Consider the following 27,370-nt stretch of genomic DNA (forward strand, 5'->3'; position numbering starts at 1 on the left):
TGAAAAAAAAGATAATCACTTGGCCTACCTCACTCTTTTGTTGCTTTGTTCTGCTATCTTCGGTATACTATTTTGTAATGCCACATTGACAATTGTGCTTGCATCTTCTAAATTTTCTTCCTCTTTAAGAGTCCTTTTTCTTGACCTTGTAATTTCTCCTCTCCACACCATCTTCTAGGTTAAGTTGGCTGCCACTTGTAGCACTTCTACATTCCTCTTCTGTCAATTTTACCAACTTCACTATTGGAGTTTGCAAATTTTTTCTTCAACGATTTCCCCTTTGGTCATTTATTTTGACATTTGTCTGCTGTTAAAGAAATTTCTGGATATAAAACATTTTACTGACAACAAAATTAATTAATTAGTTTCCATTTCAATACTGTAGTACTTGTGTAATAATGCTTAAACATTTACTGCAAATTGTATTGTAGAAGAGTGGTAGTAAAACTTCTGATCAATCATTATGTGACTTTTCCACACTTAGACCTGCACTACTTAGTAGTAAAAGATTAGTAGTATTTGTAGCTAAAGGAGAGTGAAGATATAACACATTAACTACCACAGCAGAGAGTATCAGGTTATTATATGACTTTCTACACTTAGACCTGCACTACTTAGTAGTAAAAGATTAGTAGTATTTGTAGCTAAAGGAGAGTGAAGATATAACAGGTGCCGTGAAGTAAGATTGTGGTGATTTTTAGCTGCGCATAAATTATAAGTTTTTGCATATTTACATTGCTAATTGGATATTTTATCCTATTTAAATTGAACCATAAATATTTTTATTGACGTTTGGAGTAAAGAGACACAAACTCGGAGTTAATTACTTAGCTGATAAGTGGACTTCGAGCTGACTCGCCATGTGACTCGACCTGCTCGGTGAGTGTCCTGTAGTGAGCAGTGAGTGGCTGTAAGCTAACGTGCAGTTATCGGTTAGTGGCAACGCGTATATTTTCCAGTCAGTCAGTTTACTCTTATACAGTTTTTATAAATAATGCAAATATTTACTAAATGAGTGAAAATACGATTTATAAATTTTTCACGCCTGTGTCAAATCAGAAGAAACGTCAAAGGTCGAATTCTTCACCAATAAGTGCGAGTGATAACCTCAACATGGACGGGTGAAAAGGTAGGAGAAATGTCTTTAGGACAACTAATGAGTGGTTTTAGAGGCTATGCTTGACAAAAAACTCGCAAACCTTGTAACCAAAGAGGACTTAGGTGTAGTTACAAGTAGGTTAGTTGTGCTAGAAAAGTGAAAATAAGGAAATGAAGGTAAAGTTATGCCAAATAATTGAGGAAAATAAAATAATTCAGAATAAACTAGTGGATATGGAAGCAAGAGGAAGGAGGAATAACTTAGTATTTAAAGGGCTTAAGTGGAATAGCAGTGGCAATACAGACTTTAGACTCTTGGTCAAGAATTTTTGTAGTGAAATTTTTGGTACAACCAACTCTTTATGGGTAAACAGGGCTCATGCCTTAGGCAGTAATGGACTGGTAATTGCGCATTTACCCTCAGATGCAGACATAGACTACATAATGTCACGATTAGCCAGGCTGAAAGGTACAGGTTATGCAGTATATCGTGATTATCCTATAGTTACACGGGAGAAGAGGTGGAAGCTAATGGCGGTAAGGCGTGAGATAGAGAGGGTAGCGGGTAGACGTCGAATGCCCCTTGTGAACGACCGTCTCATGATAGAAGGATGGCGATTTACCTGGGAGGACGGTAAGCTGGTAGCAGCAGGTGCTCGAGATGGAGCTGAGCGGCTGAGGGACATAATTCACCATGATCTCACAGATTTCCTTTCGAGGCTTGCTAGGGAGGATGATAGACAGAAGAAAGTGCAAGACAAGAGTTTGGAGGCTGCAAGGGCAGAACCTGCTACCAACATGGAGTCTGCGGGGATGCCAGGGTCGACACGGACTTTCGCGCAGGTGACGGGGAGTGGCTGAAGATCAGAAGCCAACCCTCCAATATATTCTCAAACCATTATATCAAGGGACTTAAGAATTATGAGTTACAATGTTTGTGGGCTTAAAAATAAGGTAAATGATACTTTATTTCTAGAATTTGTTTATGAATTTGATGTTACCTTTTTATTTGAAACATTTATAGATGAGAATGATCAACAGTTTATTTTAAAATAGATTTTCCCAATACAAAGTTCATTTTAATTTTGCTAGTAGGCAAGCTCAATTTGGGCGCAACATAGGTGGATCAATCACTTTAATTAATTTAGCATCTCCTTATTTCAATGTACTTAATTTGATATACTTGGACAACTTCTCTTTGATACATGTCGATCCAAAAAATATAGATTTATTTATATTACCTGTATATTTAAATTATAATAAGTGGGATATGGAATTTCTTAGATTAAGAAAGTTTTTGGAAACAAATAGTTTAAGGAACCTTTTGCTTGTAGGCGATTTAAATGGGGCGTATTGCTAAAGAACAACTTACATTTGAGGGTGTCATTGAAATTTTAAATAATAATTTATCAGATTTGAGAGATTCAAGGGATTCTGTAATCAACAGTAAAGGCAAGAAACTGTTAGAGCTAATGGGAGACTTTGGTATGATAGTTTTGAATGGAAGATCTGAAAGTGATAAGAATGGTAATTACACATTCGTAGGACCAATGGGCAGTTCTGTGATTAGACCTAGCTCTTATGACTGGCCACAGTTTACACTTAATTCGGGACTTTGAGGTTGTCTGTCACCCCGGTTCGGATCATCTGCCAATTAAAATTTTATTAAAAATGAAAAGAAGGTGAAAAAATTGAAAACATAAATAATAAGAATAAGTTGTTGCCATTACTACCCAAATTAAAATCGGAAGAAAGGAATAAAGACCTTTATTGTACGGCAGTGGGTCAGTCTGCGTTAAATTTAGTCATATGCGACAACAATCAGGTAAATGTTAATAATATAATTGATTGCATTAAGATTTCAATAAACAATCAAAAGCACCGCGATGATACACGAAAGATGCGGCCAACTTTCAAACAGCCGTGGTATGACTTCGAGTGTTACAGTTCTAGAAAGAAGGTGTTTAGGTTATTAAATTTATTTAGAAAAAAAAAAACTAATTCGCATCAGGTTCGATTAAATTACATTGGAGAGAACGGAAATGGTATAAAACATTGTGCCAGTATAAAAAAATACAAACATTATGAGAGTATTTATTTTAAATATGAATAATATTTCGAATTCAAAGGGGTTTTGGGAGGCGATAAATAGTTTTAAGAAACCAAAACGGGAGAGTGGTGGGAAATATTTCAGTGAGCCAGTGGGTTGCACATTTCAAGAGCCTGCGAAATCCCCCTTTATTATCAAATTATATCTGCTACGCAGAACCACTAATTATGAATGAAACCCTAGATAAGGAACTTGATATAGTTGAAGTCAGGGAAGTACTGCGTAAGCTGAGGGACGATAAGGCTCCCGGTTACGACAGAGTCCCCTACGAGTTTTTTAAATACGCTCCACATTCACTACTTGAAAAATTACTTACTGTTTACAATAAAATATATTTAAACGGCCAAATACCGGACAGCTTTAAAAAATCTGTTTTATTTTTCCAATATACAAAAAGGGCGAAATCAATGTAGTAGAGAACTACAGGGGAATTATCATTTATAGATAGTGTATGTAAAATATTTTGTAGCATAATTTAAACAGGTTAGAAAAATGGGTAAATGAGAGAAATATCTTGACGGAATTTCCAAGCAGGCTTTAGGAAAGGCTATTCTACTATAGATAACATTTTTAATTTAACTTGTATGGTAAACTTACAATTGGCAAAAGAAAATTGCAAATTATACTGTTTTTATGTTGATTTTTCCTCTGCATTCGACACAATTCTTATTGATTCTCTATTGTATAAGCTGTCGTGTCTTGGGTTGTCGACTCACATGCTAAAAATACTCAGAGAAATGTACAACGGAACTTCGGCTGGTGTTTGGTGTAAAGAGGGGGTGACGCCTGCTTTTAAAACTGAAATGGGTTTAAGGCAGGGCTGTGTAAATGAGTCCCTTATTATTTTCTTTAATTATTAACGATTTACCGGATTTGCTGGGTGGAGGAATGTATTTTTGGGAAAACCAGGGTGAATATGTTGCTTTAAACGCGGATGATATAATTCTAACTCGCACCTACAGCAACAAGCTTGCAATGTATGAATTAATAATTTAGAAAATTACTGTAAAAATTGGAATCTAAATGTAAATTTGAATAAATCAAAAATAATGGTGTTCAAAAAAGGCGGGAAACGGAGTAAAATTGAGAGGTGGCGGTACCAAGGGACAGAGATCGAGGTTGTAAATGAATACAAATACTTGGGGCTCATATTTACATCACAGTTATCGTTGGAAACAACATTTTAAAGAAAAAGCAAAGGGTTTCAAAATTAATTATAAATTCAGTTTGGGAATGTCTTTTAAAAGATAAGAAGGTGTCTCTGTTAGCAAAATTCCACACTTTTTAATGCTGTTGTCAGGTCAGTTTTGTGCTACGGAGCCCAAGTATGGGGATACAGAGAATTTGACGCAATTGAGGGAGTTCAAAGAATGTTTTTGAAAAAAACTTTTTAGACTCCCCTTTAACACACCAAATTACACACTTTTTGTCGAAACTGGCTCGGAAAAATTATATTACTTTACCCTTCAATTAAATCTAAATTATCCTCGGAAGAATCTGGAGCATGACGCCAAATCGTTTACCTTACATATTAGCAAAGGAGATTGTATTAAAAAAAATTTTCTGGTTCAGGGAGTGGAAGAGCTTAGGAAGTAAGTGTGGAATTGAGGTAAATTTTAATGTTGACAACAGCGTTGAGTTGGTGGGCCAATTGTCTAGGGTGGTTGAGGCGATGCGAACAGGCTGGCGAGTGGAACGTACAGGCCGTGCTTGTACGTCTGTCTATCATCCACATTATCTAACAATAAAACTTGACCTTGGAGATAAGACATTCCTGAAAGATTGTTATGATATGAATATTATGTCTTGGGCAATTAAGGCGCGGGCAGGCCTGGTTGATTTAAATTACAAACCTTGGATTCCTGATAAAAATCACGTATGTTCTTTGTGTAACCGGAATGAGTATGAGACGGTCTTTCACTTTGTGAGTATTTGTCCTATTCTGGCAACGATTCGGAGAAAATGGTTTGGGAGTAACGTGCTAAGCGAAAAAACAATTTTTTGACTACCTTAATGGAAAGGATTGGCTTCAATTTGGAAAATATATGAGAGATGCGTGGAAAAATGCGAGGTGGGATTTAGTGTATGAATTTAATTTTTAAATATTGAAATATAGATGAAAAACTTTTATATGACAGTTGTAAGGATCCCAAAATAAAATAAAAACAAATATTATTGTATGTGTGTGTGTGTGTGTGTGTGTGTGTGTGTGTGTGGGCGCGCGCGTGAAATATTACTTTTTCCTTTTTCTTTTTTCCGATATTTTGAACCTTATTTGAATCGCCAAACTTAAAATATCTATAGTTTTGGTTAATTACATTTTTTTTATTAATTGTAGTTATAAGAAGTGTACAGAAGTGCTAACCAGACAGACGGTCGAAATGACCATTGTATTTAGTGCAAATTTTTGTTCCTTACTTAGGATAAATAAATACTTATTTGTTTTAGTGAGCTAAAGCTAGTTCTTATTAAGATTATTGAGGGTAATATTTTGTTTTTGTTTATTGTACAAATAAAGCACTGTTTCTTTCTTTCTTTCTTCTTTTATAACACATTAACTACCACAGCAGACAGTATCAGGTTATTACATGACTTTCCACACTTAGACATGCACTACCTAGTAATAAAAGATTAGCAATGTTTGTAGCTAAAGGACAGTGAAGATATAACACATTAACTACCACAGCAGAGTATCAGGTTATTATATGAATTTCCACACTTAGACCTGCACTACCTAGTAATAAAAGATTAGCAATGTTTGTAGCTAAAGGAGAGTGGAGATATAACACATTAACTACCACAGCAGACAGTATCAGGTTATTATATGACTTTAAATAATTAGACCTGCACTACTTAGTAGTAAAAGATTAACAATGTTTGTAGCTAAAGAAGAGTGAAGATACGAGTAACACATTAACTACCACAGCAGACAGTATCAGGTTATTATATGACTTTCCCCACTTAGACCTGCACTACGTAGTAGTAAAAGATTAGTTGTGTTTGTAGCTAAAGAAGAGTGAAGATACGAGTAACACATTAACTACCACAGCAGAGAGTATCAGGTTATTATATGACTTTCCCCACTTAGACCTGCACTACGTAGTAGTAAAAGATTAGTTGTGTTTGTAGCTAAAGAAGAGTGAAGATACGAGTAACACATTAACTACCACAGCAGAGAGTATCAGGTTATTATATGGGACGTCCTTCCCCCACTTAGACCTGCACTACGTAGTAGTAAAAGATTAGTTGTGTTTGTAGCTAAAGGAGAGTGAAGATATAACACATTAATTACCACAGCAGACATTATCAGGTTATTATATGAATTTCCACACACTTAGACCTGCACTACTTAGTAGTAAAAGATTAGCAATGTTTGTAGCTAAAGGAGAGTGAAGATATAAACACATTAACTACCACAGCAGAGAGTATCAGGTTATTATATGACTTTCTACACTTAGACCTACACTACGTAGTAGTAAAAGATTAGTAGTATTTGTAGCTAAAGGAGAGTGAAGATATAACACATTAACTACCACAGCAGAGAGTATCAGGTTATTATATGACTTTCTACACTTAGACCTACACTACTTAGTAGTATTTGTAGCTAAAGGAGAGTGAAGATATAACACATTAACTACCACAGCAGAGAGTATCAGGTTATTATATGACTTTCTACACTTAGACCTGCACTACTTAGTAGTAAAAGATTAGTAGTATTTGTAGCTAAAGGAGAGTGAAGATATAACACATTAACTACCACAGCAGAGAGTATCAGGTTATTATATGACTTTCTACACTTAGACCTGCACTACTTAGTAGTAAAAGATTAGTAGTATTTGTAGCTAAAGGAGAGTGAAGATATAACACATTAACTACCACAGCAGAGAGTATCAGGTTATTATATGACTTTAACCCATTCACCTACTAATATTTTAGCACACAGTTGGGCCAAGGAATTCCATTATTTTTGCCTATAATTTAGGTGTGCAGATATTTAGCTGTAACTTTCTAGTAAATCCTAGTAAATCATTGTTTAAAAAAATTTAGTAGCAGTGTTTTTCTTGAGCTTACCTACCATTTAAAAGTCCCTGCATCCCCCCCCCCCCCAAAAAAAAAAACTGAATTAAGGTACCTACTATGAGATATAACCTATAACATACCGGTAATAACATAAATTTATTTTTAATCAAAATTTTATTTTGCCCACCACCAATATTTTGTTGCCAAAATTAACACCTGAAATGGAATTATTATTGTGTAGCCTACCTTATTTGTCCTTAGAAGTCACACACCAAAAGAGTTTTGTATATTTCATAGTATATTTACACACAATTATATCGTTTTTATATTATATACCCTACCATATTTATATTTATATTCATAAGAATTGATCTGCATTGACAAGGCCTACGAAGTCAGTTGCCGGTCCGATGTCAGGAGTTGGTAATTCCTCTTCTGAATCGAAAATATCGGAGTTTTCAAACTGTTCCCGTGTCACACGATCCCATTCCACATCTGATTGATCACTTCCGGTACTGAATTCTTCACTGCAATTATTAGAATCGTTCATAAAACGATTTATTTCACTGTCACATAACCTATTACCAGCCATGTTTACGGACACTAACAACAACAGGTATCATATGGAGTAAATCCATCTGTTATTCTTTGTTTACATCAGTTTAGCCAACTAATGAAAAAATATTGTTCTAAACAAACAAGTAACCATAGAAACGAAACATAGTTTGATTAGTGCAGCTATCTGTCCAGTTTAAAGTGAACTATTACTGCCGCGGAAGCGCTCCGTCGAAGTATGGCAGGGCCCGCGGCGGGGGCGGTAGCGGCGGAATGGCTCCGTCGAAGTAGGTGAATGGGTTAAATAATTAGACCTGCACTACTTATTAGTAAAAGATTAGTAGTGTTTAGCTAAAGGAGAGTGAAGATATAACACATTAAATACCAGTATCAGGTTATTATTTGGTTTCCAGATTTAGAGAATGTACTACTCTGTACTCAAAGTGTTAAACAATGATGAGATTATTTGTAGTTGTTTCTCTACGCCTACATAAGCTGCCCATGTTTGTTGTACAAGAAAATTCCCAGCTTATTACTGGTCCGTTAAATTTCTGGTCGGGTGGCCACCTTGCCGGAAATCAAAACCTGGTCTCAATTAATGAATTCAATCAGCTTATAGGTTATATGAAATGGATATTCCACTATATACATTATTTAACAAAATCAACTTGATTTTAAATGGATTATTACACTGAATTAAAGTATTAAAAAAATGTGTTGTAAGTGTTCACATGCCAGAGGAGAAATATATATCTAGAAATTTATGTAAATAATAACACAAGACATCAGTACAATATACTCTCTAACTGTTTCTCTTTAAGTCAAAAAAATAAAACATTTTGCTTCAGTTTATTAAAGTGTATTATTTATAGGATTTGGTCCAAAAAATCCTGTATATTTATGACAAAAATCATTACCTCTATAGAAGGTGAGGTTTTGGGGGAGTTTTGGTACGACGTTTTCCTTGGTGAACAATACTTATTTTTCACCAACTGTAAGAGATCTCCAAAGCTAGGTTGTACTTCATCAGACGGGTCTTTGTTATTTCTAAGAGTGTTTTCCACCACAACTTCACTTGCTTCAGAGGTTGCATCACTTAAATATACACAGTTTGGATTAAATAAAGTTCTTCGTTTTGCAACTGTAGTCACTGTGATGTTCTCGATTTCTGTGCTGTCTTTCCCCTTTTTTGAATCAATTTCTCTACGGTTAATGCAGGATTTACTGACACAAGAGGAAAATTTTAATTGTTTTTCTTTGATACCATTTATTTGTTTACTTCTAGTGACATAAGACTGATCCGTTTCATTGTCAGGAGAGTTGTTGTTTACAGCTTTATTGTTGTGTTTTACCTTCACAGGACTTTTGGTGACCTCTGCGTTGTGCACTCTATCATCAGGGTTTTCTGTTTTCTTCTCCAACGCAGATATTCTCCTGTTAAAAATAACACCATGAGTTGATAAAACTGTAACACTGTGAATTGTAAATTAATTTTTGTAAGTTTAGGTGTTTAGTTATATTATAGGATTAATTACGAGGTATGGCTATTAAATAACGGGACTGATATTGTAAAAAAATTAATTTTCATTTTAAACATAATTACTTATTATCACCTTCAATATACACCCCTTCTCTATCCCTGCAACGCTCCATGCGAATTTTCCATTGTTGGAAACAATGCTGAAAAGTCATCTTCTGTCAAGTCTTTCAGGAGTCTTGCCGCTTTTTCTTGAACAGCTTCTACGGATTCAAATCTCGTACCTTTCAACGCAGATTTCACCTTAGGGAAAAGATAAAAGTCGCATGGTGCTAGGGCCGGCGAGTAAGGTGGATGTTCTAACACTGGGATGCTGTACTTGGTCAGGAACCGCTTGACAGATAACGCGGAATGAGCTGGCGCATTGTCTTGGTGCAAAATCCATGATTTGTCCTTCCTCATTTTGGGTCGTTTTTTTCTTACTCTTTCACGTAGTTTATTAAGTACCTCAAGATAGTAATGTTGATTAATTGTTTGAACTTCAGGAACCCAGTGAAGGTACACAATCCTACGAATGTCGAAAAAAAACAATCATCATTGCTTTAAATTTTGACTTCCTCATTCTTGCTTTTTTGGCTCTCGGTGAAGTTGAGGTCTTCAAATGCATGGATTGGCGCTTCGTTTTCCGGATCATAAGTAAAAAACCAAAATTCATCACATGTAATTATTCTTTCCAATAAATTTGGGTCATTTTCAATGGCATTCAAAGTGTCAGTACAAACATTTTTACAAGCTGCTTGTTGATCAATCGTAAGAATTTTTTGGTACCATTTTTGCACACACTTTTCGCATGTTCAAATTGTCATGTAAAATTTGCCGTACACATTCTTTATCAATGCGTACAGATTCAGCAACTGCACGAATGCTTAATCGTCGGTCAGACCGAATCAAATTAGCAACTTTTTCGACATTGTCTTCCGTTTTTGATGTTGAAGGACGACCTGGCCGCGAATCATCTTCCACGTCTTGTCGACCATCTTGAAAACGCTTAAACCATTCAAAAACACGAGTCCGCGATAAACATTCACTGACATACACTTTTTTTAGTAAATGATAGGTTTCGGTAGCGGTTTTTCCAAGTTTAACATGAAATTTAATAACAATTCGTTGCTCTATTATTACGCTAACCATTTTTTCGGCAAAACAAAATAACAACACTTACATAAATGAAGGTTATGACACAATGATGTTGTTTACAGAAACGAGACTAACTGCATTCTGAAGAGGAAGTCTCAAACTACACAGCTGTTAGTCATTGTTGGTTGGCGCATGCGCACTCGTTCCACTGCAGCGTCCGTCCCGTTATTTAATAGCCATACCTCTTATGAGTTATTGAAGCTACTTATATATGAAAATAATAAATTATAAAACTTTAAACCACAAATTAATCTACCATAGTTTGGTATTTTCTAGTTCAATACTCTATAACCAGAATTATTGACAATGACCATTTATAACAATTTTGTTCCTAACCACTGACAATAATCGTGTTGCACCTTTGTACAGAAGTAATGCCAATGTTTTTATTGAGGTGAGTTAGATATTTGCTTGTCACAAGAGTATTGCATATCCAATTGTATTGTTAAAACATTTTTTTTATTTCACAATTAAAATATAAAATTTAGTGCATACTTCACTCTTCAGCTAAAGAGTGAAAGTAACAAAAAGTTACTCTTTTTAATTAATTACTTTAACAATTTTTAATTATTTAATATGTTAAATCAAATGTTAATTAGTACTTGTAAAACTAGACCTAGGCCATTAAAAACTGAAATGGAATTTATAGATCCACAAACAAAATTATTTTCATGGTTCTACTCTTTTTAACAAGCACAAAGGGTCAGTTTTGAGCCCCAAAAGTAGTCCTAAATCAGCTTGAGCTCCACAATGTTCTGAGTATAAAGGGTTTATTGAGAATAAACTATAATATTACATTAATATAATATTACAATATATGCTAATCAGTAATAATTACTACAGTAGAACTTGGATAATTCAAATCTCAAGGGACCAATAAAAAAATTCGAATTAAAAAAGTTAAGAATTAAAGGCTTAAAATAATGACACTTCACATCTTTGCTGAAAACCTTTATTGAAAATAACATGAATGGTTGTAAATGTATGTTTTTCTGTGCATTTCAATTAAGCAAAGTATGGTAAAACAGTGCAAAATTAAATCATGAATTATCTAAAAAATACACAATTACAGTATATGTTTATGAATAAAAGAAAACCAGTTGAATGGTGATAAGGAACATTATACAGTATAATATTATTTAATTTTTTCGAAAGAAGTCGGAAATCTTCACTTGTTTTCTAAAGTTAAGTCTTTCAGAAGTGACAAAAGATTCTGCCATATTCAATGAATTGAAAATAGTCTCACTTACGTCAATTTTACTTTCAAAAAACGTCTAAGTTCCATGATGTGATGTGCTGCTTCAGCCGCACTCGGAACGTTTATTTCCGCCCTAACTGATGACTCGCCGTCTTCGTCACCCAATGCCATGTCACCATCTTGTTTATTGTTGAGCACTTCAGCGATGATCTCCTCGTCTGTTATCTCACCACATACTGCAACATCTTCATCCACGTTGACAAAATCTTCAATCGAAATGGCAGGGTTAGTAATGACGTCCTCCCAGCCCTCAACTGAAGGTACCGCTTCTGCTATAATGTCCTTGGCTTTTTCGGCGTCGTCCTCCTTTTTTACAAAATCAACTTTTTTAATGCAATGTTTGATCGTTTCGGGCGTTACTTTGTCTCAATCTTTCTTGCACATGCGAGAGGCTTGAAGAATGTCTAACTTGATTTTTAGGGCGTTACAATCTTCAGTCAGTATGTACTCAACCAATAAATGTCTGTAAAACTGTTTTAGATTTTTTATGATCCCCTGGTCCATAGGCTGGACAACCGAAGTCATATTGGCAGGGAAAAAATTACTTTAACATTTTCCATTACTGGAATTGTGTTGTGCGCAATACAGTTGTCAATAAACAAGATAACTTTTTGTTTTTCTGGTGAGGAGTGGAGTGGTCTTGCAGGCAGCGCAGCTTGTGCCAGTCGCGATGAGTCACGTCTACAAAACTATAGGAGCGGAAGCATAGGGCCGAGCCTGGCTGGCCAGGCGGGAGGGTGGCTAGATCTGTGTCCAATGGCCTTGAAGCAAGTGCCTTGCGATTAGAAAGAGTGCAGCGTCTTTTCGCGAATCTTTCCACTTTAAAATCGCCATCGGGTTCGAATAAAAAGTTCGAATTATCCAAAATAAACTTCAAATTAACCACGATATTTTTACATTACTTATATAGAAAATGCTAGGGACCAATATAAATATTCGAATTATAGAAGTTCGAATTAGCCAGGTTCCACTGAATTATAATCAATACTTCAGTTTCATTAATTCAAACTTATTGAGAGGTATTTTGTTATCTGGCAAGTTAGTGTTGCTGTATTGTTGTATTAACACATTTGCAGAGTGACCACTAAAGACCTGTTTTCAAATTTCCGGTTTCCTCTTGATTTTCCCAGTAGAAAATTTCCAATTCTCTAGACCATTTTCACCATTACTGTATCTAACCTCTATGCCAAGTAGAAAGGTGAAATCGTCACCAGCTGTATTTTTAGGAAATGCCATGAAGCTGCGGTGGTCTGAAAAATTTCATCTCTAACCATGTGTAAAATTCGGTGATGATTTGTTGCTAACATCTATTTTAAACTCCTTAGTTTTTACCTCTGTGTCTTTCAATAAATTCAACAAGTTCATGAAGCTCAGCCCTTACCTCATTCTGTCACTGCTGTGCATCAAGTAGGACCCAACCCAAACGCCCCCATCTCGGCTTTACTTGTCACAAACCCACCATTTTCTTCTCCAAAAGATGACTTATCAGGCTTGGTAAAAATTGAACTAAAATTCTGGTATACTTAAAGAAACCGAGTTGCATCTATTATCATCAATTTCATCTATTATCATCTATTATCCATCAAACAGATGATAATATTCACCGAACTGAACTCTAAGCGAGTTTATAGGGTGAACACACTGTACATTTTTGGGCCTGCACAATTAATCTGACAAATGTCTTTTCTAAATGCTATATTCACATAAGAACAAGAGTTGGGAAACCTCATTTGAAGACCCATTTTGTTGGCTAAATATAACTTAAACACAAAAACACCATTTGTATCGCGGCCTCTACTGCTTGTATAGTGGCTGAGGCCCGAGATGATCGTTGGGCCGACTTTAACTGCTCAATGGGTTGTTACATGCTTGGGGGTTGCCGAGACACACAGGGGTTGATGCTTAACTAACCAAGATAAGCATCACTACACTACTGGAGGCAACTGGCATCAGATAGGGCTCGCAAACATATGTCAATCTTATGTCAGTCCATGGATCACGTCGCATAAAATACAATGTTCTGAGATTAATCAGGTCTTAATTCAAAGAGGTGTCAAATTATTTCTTGATTTTACAAGTTCTTAGTTCAGTCGTTATCAGTCAGCCGAGCTGGAAGGTCACACAGATAAGTGCTCCAAGCGGATAGTGTAGTGTGTGTGTTTTGCCTGCCTGCCCGTTCCGACCTGTACTGTCGCGACCCTACTCGTTATATAATATTGATATATACTATTCTATTAATATTGGGTTTTTCTTTAAAATTTTTCCTTATGAAAATGGTGTGCTCTAAGTGCAAAGAAGAACTATCCAATCCGTCTGAGGTGGTTACGTGTTCTGATTGTAGTGCTGAGTACCATCCTGGATGCTGCCGAATTCGAACTGTCGCTAAGCTTAAAGCTTTAATTTCTAGTGGTGGGTCGTGGCAGTGTGAGGAGTGTAAAAAGGACTCGTCTTCTGTGGGAAGTAAGTCTGACTCAGAGGAAGCGTCCGTGATGAACATACTAAAGACCATTCAGAAACAGATAGCAGAAGACAACAAGCTGTTCAAGACGAGCTTCAATAGTCTCGAACAAAGTATGACAAAGGTTCAGGACTCTCTCGCATTAGTAATGACAAGACTGGCTGCGGTGGAAGATGAGAACGTCAAGCTGAGAGAAAGAGTGTGACGGCTTGAGGAAGGAGAATGCTGCCATGCACATCAGGCTGCAGAACGCTGAGTGGAGCATCGCTGATCTCGAGCAATACTCGAGGATGGACAACATTGAGGTTCATGGCGTCCCGCAGTCAAGAGGAGAAAATGTTTACGCGGTTCTGGAGTCAGTGGCGAGAGTAATTGGAGTACCATATGACAAGCGGGACATATCTACTGCCCACCGCCTTCCAGTGCCCCGAGATCGACGTTTCCACCCATCCATCGTAGTCCGGTTCGCCCTGAGATCCATGAGAACTGAATGGTTGGAGGCGGCGAAAAAGAAGAGGAATATTCAGACGACGGACCTGCACGCCTCGTTCAATCCGGGACCAGTTTTATTAATGAACATCTGACTCGGCACAACAGAGCCCTGCTGCAGCGCGGGAAAGCCGAGGTAAGAGCTGGTACGCTGACCTACGCATGGTGCAAGGATGGAAAGGTATTTGTCCGAAAAACACATACCTCGCGGGCCATACAGATCTTCCACAGCCTCCGAGAACTGGACCATCTACAAGACCGTCAGCCCCAGTCACGGGAAAATACGCCACCGAAATAGGAAAGTGAGACCCTTTTCGGCAAAAACCTTTTATTTAGTAAGTAATTTCAGTTAATTGTAAAATTTTTAGTTGTAAGCAGGATAAGCTACACCAGATAAAGTTATTTTTTAGTTATTTTTATGTTTCAATTAAGAGTAATAGTTTCATGCATACATTTACCTATCAAAGCTTAAAATAATTTCAAAAGAAGGAATCGACGTTAAGTTTATATTATATCACATTCATTTCTTGTTTTCATTTCATAAATATACTGTAAATCAAAGTTTTTAAACAATTTCCAAATAAGGAATCGACGTTAAGTTATATTATATTTAATTTCATATTTTGTTATCATTTCATAAATATGCTAAAATACAATGTTATGAATACAAGTATATAGGAAATATATATTTAAAATATAAATTAATCAATAAATAATAATAGCATTCAATATTTTTGCTGCAATCGGGAGAAAAATCATCTCTCTCTCTCTCTCTCTCGCGTAAAATAAGTATGTATATGTACGTGAGTACATGTATGTATGTATGAATGTGTGTGTATGTATGTATGTATGTATGGGTGTGTGTGTGTGTGTGTGTGTGTGTGTGTGTGTGTGTGTGTCCATTATTTTACTCAGCACAATTAATCTTAATATAATATGTCCTTGATTTTGTTTTGATTATTTTTAACAAGAATTTATTGTTAAATGCAGCAGCTGTTACTTTTATTTTAATAGTTATAATAAAAATCTTAAGTACACTGTTTTTGAAATATCTTGATTGGCCAAACAATATATTTTGTGGTAAAGTAGGAATTTCTTTACTAATGCAGAAATATTAATATTAAATTAAATTGGTAGTTTTTATATTGAGGTTTAAATTTTAATACTTTTGAGGGGAGTAGTAGAATTTATGTTAAATTGGTTCCCTTCATTAGTTATAAGTAAAATGGAAGTATCACATACCAAATATGTAAATATGGTCATGATAACATCATTTGAAATGGTTGTTTTATTACTGTATAAACTGACCAAGCCAGTAGATAAAAATATTATAAAGAATAATTCGTTATCGTTATTTAGTTTTGTTAAATGTTAATTAATTTAAAATTTTTATCTTTTAAGGTATCAAATATATCAACTTAAATTCACTTATGTTAAGACCGTTTATCAGTTATATAATGTTAGAAACAGTAATTCATTTTCAATCGTAGTCGACTTTTAATTATACAAATGCTCGCTTGATTTAAAAACACTGTATGGCCAATATTTATTTACTATTTATTAATATTCTAGATATAATTAACTTTTATAAATTATTAGTGTTAAAAATGTATTCTTAATAAAAAGTGGTTGGGCGGGCAGGCAGCCTGTCAATAAATAATAGAAAAGGCATGATAGACAATAATGATGATGTCATTCTTCCAGTTATATGCACTGAAATAGATTGTAGGCTATAGATGAATATAAAGATTTTTATTCTTTCCCCAGGGATAGTACACTTACCCATATAAATGTATTCCATTGAAATATTAGAAGCTTTTCAAAAAATTTTTGCCATTTATCAGTGTATTTAAGTTTATTAGTAGACAAATTAGATATTATAGTTTTTACAGAATGTTGGCTGGGGGAAGGTGAGGAGGGGGTGAATATAGATGGGTTTGACCTTGTACTGACGGACAAAAGACGAAACCAGAACTACGGTGTAATTGTATATGTAGACAAACGCTTATCAGTGACAGCATCACAAATAACCTTAGGAGACGTATATGGAATTTCACTTGACTTTACTTACTATAATAAGCACTTTACAGGGTTGCTACAGGAGTCCAATAATGAAATTCCCTGACTTTTCCCTGATTTCCAGACCAAATTTTTCATTTTTCCCTGACTTTTTTTGACGCAATCCCCAGGGTTTTTGGCAATTAACGGGTGGAAAAAAGCGGTGTTGAGGCTAACAGGGTGGCAAATATAAAAAAAAGCAAAAAATAAAGTGAACACAGTTTAATACGTACAAAAAGATTGACTTAAATGATAATTTACAACACAGAAGTAAAATATGCGCCACGTCTGCAGGCTTGGACTCGGCACAGCGGCAGTAAGTTTATTTGTGTAAAGGGATTTTATATTTTTCCCTGACCAACGTCGAAATTCCCTGACTTTTCCCTGACTTCCCTGATTTCCCTGACCTGTAGCATCCCTGCTTTAACTTTTTAGCAATATATAGAACTTTTGACAGTGATGTAAACAGTTTTATTGAAGCTCTCGACAACTATTATATGAACTTAGAACACAACAAAAAATGCATTATGCTGGGAGACATCAACATAGACCTTTTTACAAATAACGACATTTTAGATAAATACTTGAACTGCCTCACTGGCCACGGACTTTTACAATGTGTGGACAGAGCTACTCGGGTGACAGATCACAGCACGACCTGCTTGGACCATATCTTTGTGAGATACGACGACTGGCGGGGTGTGCGGACAGCAGTGCTACAGACCACTACAGCACCGCACTTAGTATTGCGCTCGGCAGTGCTGCCCAAGACACCCCCTCACCGCCCATCACGTACATAGACCGAGCACTGTTCGCCGACAATCTTACTAATATTCACTGGGAACCTGTACTAAACTGCTGTGATACAGATGAGTGTGCAAATAGTTTTGCTCATATTGTTTCAGGTGCGTTATCAAGTTCAAAAAAACAAATTAATAATCCTGTTACACGTAAGAAAAACTCAAGCCATGGATTTCAACCGACCTAATAAGCACTATACGGGAAAGAGATAAAATAAGCAAAATTCTTAAAAAGCAACCTTTTAATTGTGAATTACGTAACCAATTTAAAAACCTTAGGCAGCATTTGAGCAACACTTTGAAATACGCAAAGCAGCAGTATTACAGGAATAAACTGAATGAATAAAAAAGAGATGCAAAATTGTTTTGGGAAATAGTGAATGAATTGGCCGGGAGGGTTAAAATTAGAGACGCATTTCCAATAAAAAATTTTCTTCCTGGAACGACTACAAATAACAAAAAAATATTAAAACAAGTTAGTAATGATTTCAATACGTTTTTTTCATCTGTTGGTAAAAAGTTAGCAGACGATATCATTGTAAGTGGGAACCCAGTGGTGAGAGACTCTGACTTTAGATTGAACACGGACTTCACAATACTCACTATGACTGAACAAGAGGTTGCACGGCAAATCACTGGACTGAGAGGAGGATCCGCACCTGGATGCTTTTCTTTTTTTTTCTTTATCTTTCATACGTTCATGAATATGAGTTAAGTATATTAATATTACTACTTGACAGGCCTACTTCGCCTCTTTAATAAAGGCATTTTTCATTATTTTCATTTTTTCATTCATAGAGTCTATTTCTATCGCCCACATAACAGAATTTCCAGCAGATTTTTCACATTTTCTCCATTCATGAACCCTAAAATTCAAAATTATTATAATCCAAAAATCATATATATGTATGTATAGGCTTAGGTAATGTAATAACTCAAGTTTGTTAACACGATAGCTGCCTTAATTTTTTTATGTCCAGGCTTAACTTGGAACAAAGGTAGTTCTTGCACATAGCTTGAATAAGTTCTTTAGTCAATCTTAACCGATAAAAAATTCAAAACGGTGGCCAATCACGTTTGAGCAAAATTTTCAACTCAACTAATTCCTAACATATCTTCCATTTGTTCAGATGAGAATAGGGTGGGAATATTACACTCTGATTTTCCAGAAACCCTATTCTCATCTAAACAAATGGAGAAGTGCAGAAGTTTATCCTGAAGGCGATCGTGGAAGAACAGGAGGGTCCTAACTATCCAAGCTTCTACGAGATCAACAGGAGACATGGAATCCTGATTTTCACATGTGAGAGCAACAACACAGCTGAATGGTTGAAAGGAAAGCAAGATTCCTGTAAGCCTTGGGAGGGGGCGAGTCTGAGGATTGTACCAGAGGGAGAAATTCCTCGTGTAAGAATCGTGAATACCTACTTTCTAAACATTATAAATAAATCCACCTATAAGATAAAAGTTCTTGAAAGCACAAAAAAAGAGCTAACGATTGGAGAATGGAATGCTCTGCATAGAAGTGATGAAGGAAAAATCAGTGCTGCTTAACCTGGCAGTCAATTGTGCCACAGCAAACAAGCTTGAGAAGGAGGGTCCATGGATCAGATACTGAAAAAATTCAGTTATGACTGAAGATAAAACACCAGAGAAACACTGAGAAACCCAAAAAGGTAGAGGAGTCCTCAGAAAAATCTGAGACCATTAACAAAGAAAAGAACACCGTTGACGAGATGGAAGTGGAAGAGACCGCAAGGTTATCAGATAAATCTGTACATACCTTAACCGAGAGGTCTATTCCTGAGGATAATTCAGCAGTGCAAAAAGATACACTAACTTGCTCCCTCTTCCTGAAGAAGGGACTCACTCTGAAAAGATTATCTGTCCCCCAAATACTCCAAGAAGGACAGGAATGAACCACTACAGGAAAGTGGTAAAAAGGCGTAAGTATGTGTGTCATACATTTATCATAACAGGCCTGGACATCGCTCTAATCCAGGAACCTTGGATCAACAGAGGTTACATCACAGGACTAACGACTTAGGTAGGTAATCTCATATATGATCGAAATTGAAAACCCTAGAGTAAGTGTGTTACTTTCAAAACATATAACTGCTATTCCTGTTACAGATCTGATAACAAGAGACCCAGTGGCGGTGTCGGTGAACATAGCCTCACAAATATTTCATAAATATTTGAAAAATTTTTAATAAGTGTACAAAAGCCTTAATTTACATTTAGGTAATTGCCCAATATCCATTACTCCTTTTTTTAGTTTGTCAATTTCTTGTTTTTTATCTAGCCTTCTAATATACTCAGCTCTTCCATCCCTCTCTTTTCCTCCAGCCAGTTCCATCCTAGCCAATATAGGGTAGTGATCAGATACTTTAATTTGTATTAATCCAGTAAACACTCCAAAAAATTATATATATACATATATGAGTAATGCACAACTTGACTAAACTTCCTAATCTAATTTCTTTCCTCGTCAAGTCCCATATACCTTCATTGAAGCCTAAGTCTGCTAAGACTCATATTCTAAAGTTGTTTTAGTCATTGGTTGTTATTATATTATCATTTGTATCTCCTAACAATATTACATTTTTCTATCTCTTAAGTGCAGTCAGGCCAATCTTTAACTCTTGTGTGGCCTGCTGGAGAGAGACACCACTAAAAATAAACCCTAATTGGTAATTGCATAATAAGAATATGAATGACGTCAACAGATGTAATCAAAAAGTTTCATAGTATTGTCATGTTACTTCGCGTTATGATTATTACAATTTAGTAATACAATATGTTTATATATATATATATATATATATATATATATATATATATATATGGTTTGCCAGGAATAATTTTATAAATAAATAATATGTTTACCTTTTGATTTCAGCAACTTTTTCATTTTGATCATCCAATACCTTAAATGTAGGAGTGTTAATCAAAAGTCTCAGAGCATCAAACCTGGTTGCCTTTACTTCTGGTAACAAGACAAACGTTCCAGCCTGAAAAATTAATTTTAAATACATATTTAAATAGTTTGAACTAACATATTCAAATAGTTTTGTTAAAGTAAACAAATTCTCAAAAATAAAAGTAGTAATGCTTACGAATAAAACTTACCAAGTCGGATTGGAAAGGACACACAACTAATTAACCTACTTCCTTTATAAAAATCAAATTTTCTTCATAAATTTTAACAGTTAGGCCTTAGGTTTTTTATTACTTGTAGGTTTTAATAAAAATATTTATTTTTTACAATGTAATACAAAAATATTACAGGAGATGTGCCTGAGTGCACCTCTCCTGACTGGTTTTATTTCCTTGCAAAATAATATTTGTAGGAACTGGGTGTTTATAAATGAACATCAGGGTTTTAACACATTTTAATTTTTTTTAAATATATCTTAACATTTCATACATCAAATCAAAGTGCAACTCAAACAGTTTTTGTTTGTTGTTACCCATGCGCATGCAGATGCAATGTTTCGTCTGGCATCCGTGAGAAAGCGCTAGTAGCAAATATAGCGACTCGTAAACAGAAGGCTTCTTGGTTTCTGCAGTTTGCAATGACCGAATCTGTAGTAACTGTGCAACTTGTGTTCTGTATAAAGTTCAGCTGTGATCCTCCAAATGATAATAACATCCATAGATGGTATAATCAGTTTGAAGATAGCGGTTGCCTTTTCAAAGGGAAGAGTACGCGACGGCCAACAGTTAGTAAAGAGAGTGTTAAGCGAGTGAGAGACTTCCACATGTAGCTCACAGAAATCAGCTTGGAAGACTAGTTGTTAATTAGCAATCCTAGTGATGACTGTTTGGAAAGCTTTACCGCTTTCAACGCTTACAACTACGTCCTTTTCGTTTTCAGTTGTTATAGGCTCTAAAAAGCCTGCAGACTACGGTTTACTTCCTAATTTTGCAAACAATGTTGCATGACAATGAAGACTTTCTGGATTATGTTGTTTTTAGTGATGAATCAAAATTTCACCTCAGTGGAGATGTGAACACTCACACAATGTACAAACCTGGGGATCAAAAATCCCTCACGAGATGATACAATTGCAGTAAGATTTCCCTAAATTGAATGTTTTTTATGCCATATTTAGGTGAGAAGTCTATGGTGCACTGGCTGACTGGCAGTACGCGATTGGTTGAATGCCGCTATACCCGACCGATGAATTGGTCGCAAGGGGGCCTAATGACAGAACTGTTTTGCCATGTCATTTCTACATTTGGGAATTCATAAAGGATTGTGTGTAGTGCCTCTGCTAGAAGCAGCTGTTGCAACAATTACGCCAGACACATTGATAAAAGCTTGGGAAGAAATGGGCCTTCAACTTAATGTGTGCCGTGTGACGAATGGAGTTTTATATAATAAATACTTCAAAATGTTAAAACTCTGATATTCATTTACAAATATTTATATAACTAATATGATTCATTGTGACTGTCACTTCCACTAAAGTCTGATAAAAGAGAAAGTTTATAGTTGAATTAATTAAAAACATCTTCTTACATTTAAATATAAATAATAACACAAAAGTATTTACTTTTGTCAAGTTTCTGTTGAATATAGCCTTGCTATCAAAAGACCTCACACAATAATAAAGATTGAAATATTGGTTGTTTTGAATTTTCAATATAGTTGAACCAAAATTATTTAAGGGATTGCTTTAACCTAAAGAGAATTTCTCATTTTAAAACCAGTTCCTTAGCCGATTTTAAATCTAATAAATTTAAGGAGTGTTGAAATCACATATCAGCTAATATTAAAATCTAGGCAACCAGTCTTCGTATAAGATGAACTCTTTCCTCCTTTTTAAATTGTATTTATTTGATGAAACAAATATTTTACATCATATCTAATGACAAATGTTTTGGTTATAATAATTATTCCTTTATTATTATTGCTAAATGTTGAATTTGGGGAGTTATATTTAATTTTATTTAGGAATGTTCAATACATTCAAGAAATGGATATGTTCAAGTGATATATTTACATTTTAATATGGGATGGATGACATTGTCAAAATTTAAGTATTGAAATAGTTTTTTTTGCTTACAGAACAAAAACCGTTTGAGATAGAGCTAACGTTTAAATTAACCAAATTTTGTTATTTTCTACCTTTAATTTAGAGTAATGTAAACTTTATGGTTGATTTAATTTTTTTAGTTATAAACATTTTTTAATTTCCAAAATTTAAATAATTTTGAAGTGTAAAAGATTTTGGGAATTGAACTTTGGCCCCCAAACTATTTTGATAACATTTGGAGTTTCATAAATTGTTCAATAAATTAACAATAAAAACCCCTAATAAAGCTGTTTTCTTTTAGATTTGTTAACATCATATGTGAAATGTCTACACACATAGACATCTGAGAGACGTCAAAAGAATTATGACTTCACCACGCCACAAGCCGTGTAACAGGCTTCACTAAGGTTGCACACAAAATTTCAAGTATACAGCTCATCTCATTCTCAAGATCTCCTGTGGTCAGGTAGACAGACAGTCATCATACAAAAAAACAATTTTTACACTCCCTGGTTGAAAAAAATGGTGTCACCCTTACTAAGAGATAGGTGTCAGTTACGCTCGACCAAATTCCATGCTTGGAAATGAATCGTCATAGAACTCGTTCTTGTCTATGTAGAAATGAATTATCATGCAATATTGAAATGTATGTCAATTGAAGATTCTTGTAGCAATTTCAAATCAATTTAAAACTAGTAGTTAATAAAACCAACACTTAAGTCACCTGACAAATAATATAAGGAATTATAACTTTATTATGGTAGGTTTATATAGATCTCCAGCATCTTGTGTAAACATATTTTTGGATAAATTAAGTCAACTTCGAAATTATTTAATCAAATTATATAAAGATTACTCTGTTTTTTGTGCTGGAGATACAAATATAAATATTTTAGTTCATTCTATAGAGCATACAACGCTGAAAAACATGTTGGTTAGTCATAATATGGAATATTTAGTCAAGTTTCCAACTAGAGTAACAAACGTTTCAGAAACTGCTATTGATAATTTCTTTGCCAAAAAGCGTTTACCAACTCTAATTTCTGTAGAAGGATGTGTAACATGTCTCTCAGATCATGATGGACAAATTCTGGAATTCGGATGCCCAGAACATACCGTAAGTAATAGCACTTTTACAACTGTTCAGAAACGTTGTTACTCGCAAGAAAATCTATGGACTTTTTCGTATTTGTTATCAAAAGAATCGTGGTATGATGTATATTTTTGTTCAGTTGAGGAAAAATATGATAAATTTGATGACTTACTCAAATTCTGTTTCAATCAATCATTACCCATGAAAACAATTAAACAGAGAAATTCAATTAATAAATGGATAACATGTACGTTAAAAGAAGAAAAAACCAACCTGGTTCAATTAAGTAAACAATTTAGACAATCTAAAGATTAAGACACATACACAAAATTGAAAAGAAAACTGATGGATTATAGGAAAAATATTAATGAAACAAACAAAAAAACATATTATAATGATAAGGTTCACAAGTCGGAAAAATATTGTAAAAAACAGTATGGGGTATAATTAACTCTGAAGTAGGAAACTAAAACTATCAAAAACATTATGATAACTTTAAAATTAAAGTAGGGAATACAACATTAACAGACCCTACAGACATTGGGAACAATTTTAATTAATGATTATTTTGTAAATTAATATGGTTGATTTATATAGCCAACATAGTCTCCAGCATGTCTGCCTTGATAAGACATTTTAACAAATTTTCAAATGATAATTTAAGAAAACCAACTTTTAGATTTAAACCTGTGACTGCTAGGGATGTCAATAATGTATTAAGCTTACTGAAAAATAATTATTCAAGTGGAATTGATGAATTACCAGTTATACTTTTGAAATCTGCTAAAGAACATTTGTGTGAAATACTGACACATTTAGTAAATTCGTCATTTATATGTGGCATCTTCCCTGATCAATTAAAAATAGCCAAAATTTGTCTGATACATAAAAAGGACGACAAAAAATAAATGTCAAATTATCGTCCTGTATCTCTACTTCCCTCAACATTAAAATTTATGAAAGAATCGTTCACTCTCAGCTAATGGCACTTTTAGAGGAACATAATCTATTAGACGATAGCCAGCATGGATTCCGTACTTGTAAATCGACAATAAGTGCAGCAGTAGAATATTTAGAGTCAATAATAGATTCTGTTGATAAAGGGGAACATGCGCTAGGTATTTTTATGGACCTTTCAAAGGCTTTCGATAGCATAGACCACTCAATTTTAATTAAGAAATTAAATTGTTTAGGAATAAATTCAAATAAATTTAAAATGGTTTCAATCTTATCTTACTAATAGATTTCAATATGTAGAAATTCCTTCGATATCCTTACAAAATAAAATCTCGAGAGTATCCTCCAACTTAAAATAATAGTTTTTGGAGTTCCGCAAGGATCAATTTTAGGACCATTGCTATTCTTGTGTTACTTGAAAGATATATATCTTAGTTTGAAACACATTCCCCAGGAAAACCTTTGGTTATACGCAGAAGACGATGTTGGATTAGATGATGTAAACCTCAAACTATCATCTAATTCAGTAGATGAGATACAGAGGCTTTCATATTTGGAATTGAATAACATTAATTCTTTTTTAAATGAAAACAATTTAAAATTAAATACAAATAAAACAAATTATATATCTTTTAAAACCCAACAAAAAAAGGAAATAATTGAGCCAATAATTATAGTAAATAACTAACTAGTAATAAAAAATCAGAGTACCAAATTCGTAGGTCTGACTATTGATGAAAATCTCAATTGGGATCAACACGTACAATGTTGATTACAAAATTAAATTTATGCTTTGACAAAGATGTTTTTCATCTGTAACACTGATACAATGAGGACAATCATTTCTCTTATATACACTCTTATATTGCATATGGCCTCTGTTTGTATGGTGCTACTAAAAAATCAAATCTTGATGAAATTCTCCGGATACAGAAAAAATCTCTGAGAATTATGTTAGGACTAAAAATAAATGATTCTGTGAAAGAATATTTTAAGGAATCGAACATTTTAACTGCCTATGGTCAATATAAAATGGATACAATTATGTGTTCTAAAATTAAAAACTGAAATACTGGTATGACCAACAGCATTCATTTGTCATATACATAATAAAAATGATATTTTAATATCTCACCATAGGCTAAATTTTTTTCACAAAAAAACCAACATACATTAGATCCAAATTTTTAAAATCAATTCCACTTGCTATCAAACAAGAAACAGAACATAAAATATTTAAAAGAAAGCTTAAAGCATACTTGACTTGATGGACAAGGCTTTATATTCATTAGATGAATATTTTGATTTTCAAATCAGGTAGTTTTATTTTAGTTTTATTATACGCTTATTTTATATTAGTTTTTAGCTAGTTTAAACTGACACTATTCAAATGTTATATCATTGTAACTAAAACGAATTAAGATTTTTTTACTTTGACTTTGAATGAAACCTTTGGTTTAGAAAGGCTTCGTCCAAAAAACAAAAATACATTAGGAAAAGTGTTGTTTTTACTTTCTACTAGATTTAAATGAATATATGTTATTATGCTTTTAAGTCTGCAGATGATCTTACTGCTAACTAAGGTGACACAAAATATTGTTATAATCTTATAACTCATGTTATGTATTACACCCAACAAACCTTCAGCAAAGCATAGGCATCATTTTGCCTAAAGACATGGATTTCAGTGACTGTGTGGCTTGGAGGAGAGACAGCCCCTGAAGAGGATGGGCAGCAATTTAACCCAGTCAACACTGAGCCATCAGTCACCCGTAATATCACTTTTTTACTGTCCACAACTGGTTTTGAGACTACCTGTAAAATATTACATTATTACTATTATACTATTGGAAGGGACCCAACCTGCCTTTTAATATGTTCCGGTATACTGTGGTTCAAGCTAACCGAAACCACTGTGTCTACCTGTGAAATATGACTATCCTCTGTAATACATTACAATATGATGAAAACAAACAACAAAAACTATCGCTGAAACTGTTCTTGATAGACAAATATAAATTTTTTGGTATTGACAATATTCAAATTCGATGTGTTTTAATGATGTTGTAGTATGCATGTAATTTGAATCCATTTCCCCACCAAAGTAACTTCTCTGCTGCATATTGAAGGTTAGTCCTAGTTTAGCTGGAAATGCATAATTATTTGCAGCATATAAGTTCAAAATAAATTACCTGAGTATCTCATTGCACACATTTTATTATTAAATCTGAATAAAACTTTGTTTTGTAATAATTTTAAAACTTTGTTTTGTTTTTAATAAAAACAAATAATTCATTATAAAGGAAAGGGTTTGTTCATCTTGAGTTTAAACAGATAAGTTCAACGTCTTCAACTAATTTTAAATATACCAAATTTTTTTAACTGAAAAAATTTGCCAAATTTATATTGTAATCTATGTATAAAAATACTATTCTATTCTTCCAATATCAGAATCAAAACTTTCCTACCCCATGTTACCAAGGAAGCCTGCCTTGTTACACCAGGATCTGGTTATGCTTTCTGTCATGTCCCTACATGAGTTGCATTAATAAACTTTTACTGAAAACTGTTGCGATTTTGATCAAATATTTTTACTTTACAGAATTAACTTAATTATACAATATGTTTACCAAATTTCAGTGCAGTTGCTTACAAGTTTTAAAATAACAATATTTTCTATACACACATACATACTGAAAAACAAACATTTTTTGGAAAGAATGACACTCCACATCTGACACACCCTATTGGCGAG

The 27,370-nt window shown here is 34.2% G+C and overlaps 1 protein-coding gene across 1 annotated transcript in view; it reads right to left on the reverse strand.

Moving 5' to 3' along the window:
- Positions 1–265: 265 nt before the first annotated feature.
- The window catches only part of LOC124371912, a 46,413-nt gene continuing 19,308 nt past the window's right edge, over positions 266–27,370 (reverse strand). The window contains exons 5-8 of the mRNA XM_046830281.1: positions 26,257–26,430; positions 20,410–20,534; positions 8,701–9,217; positions 266–307 (exon numbers count right to left, since the gene is read on the reverse strand). Of these exons, the coding sequence (XP_046686237.1) occupies positions 266–307; positions 8,701–9,217; positions 20,410–20,534; positions 26,257–26,430 (858 nt within the window). The remainder of the gene's footprint in view (positions 308–8,700; positions 9,218–20,409; positions 20,535–26,256; positions 26,431–27,370) is intronic.

This window comes from Homalodisca vitripennis, unplaced genomic scaffold (assembly GCF_021130785.1).
Source record: "Homalodisca vitripennis isolate AUS2020 unplaced genomic scaffold, UT_GWSS_2.1 ScUCBcl_2255;HRSCAF=6819, whole genome shotgun sequence".
NCBI lineage: Eukaryota > Metazoa > Arthropoda > Insecta > Hemiptera > Cicadellidae > Homalodisca > Homalodisca vitripennis.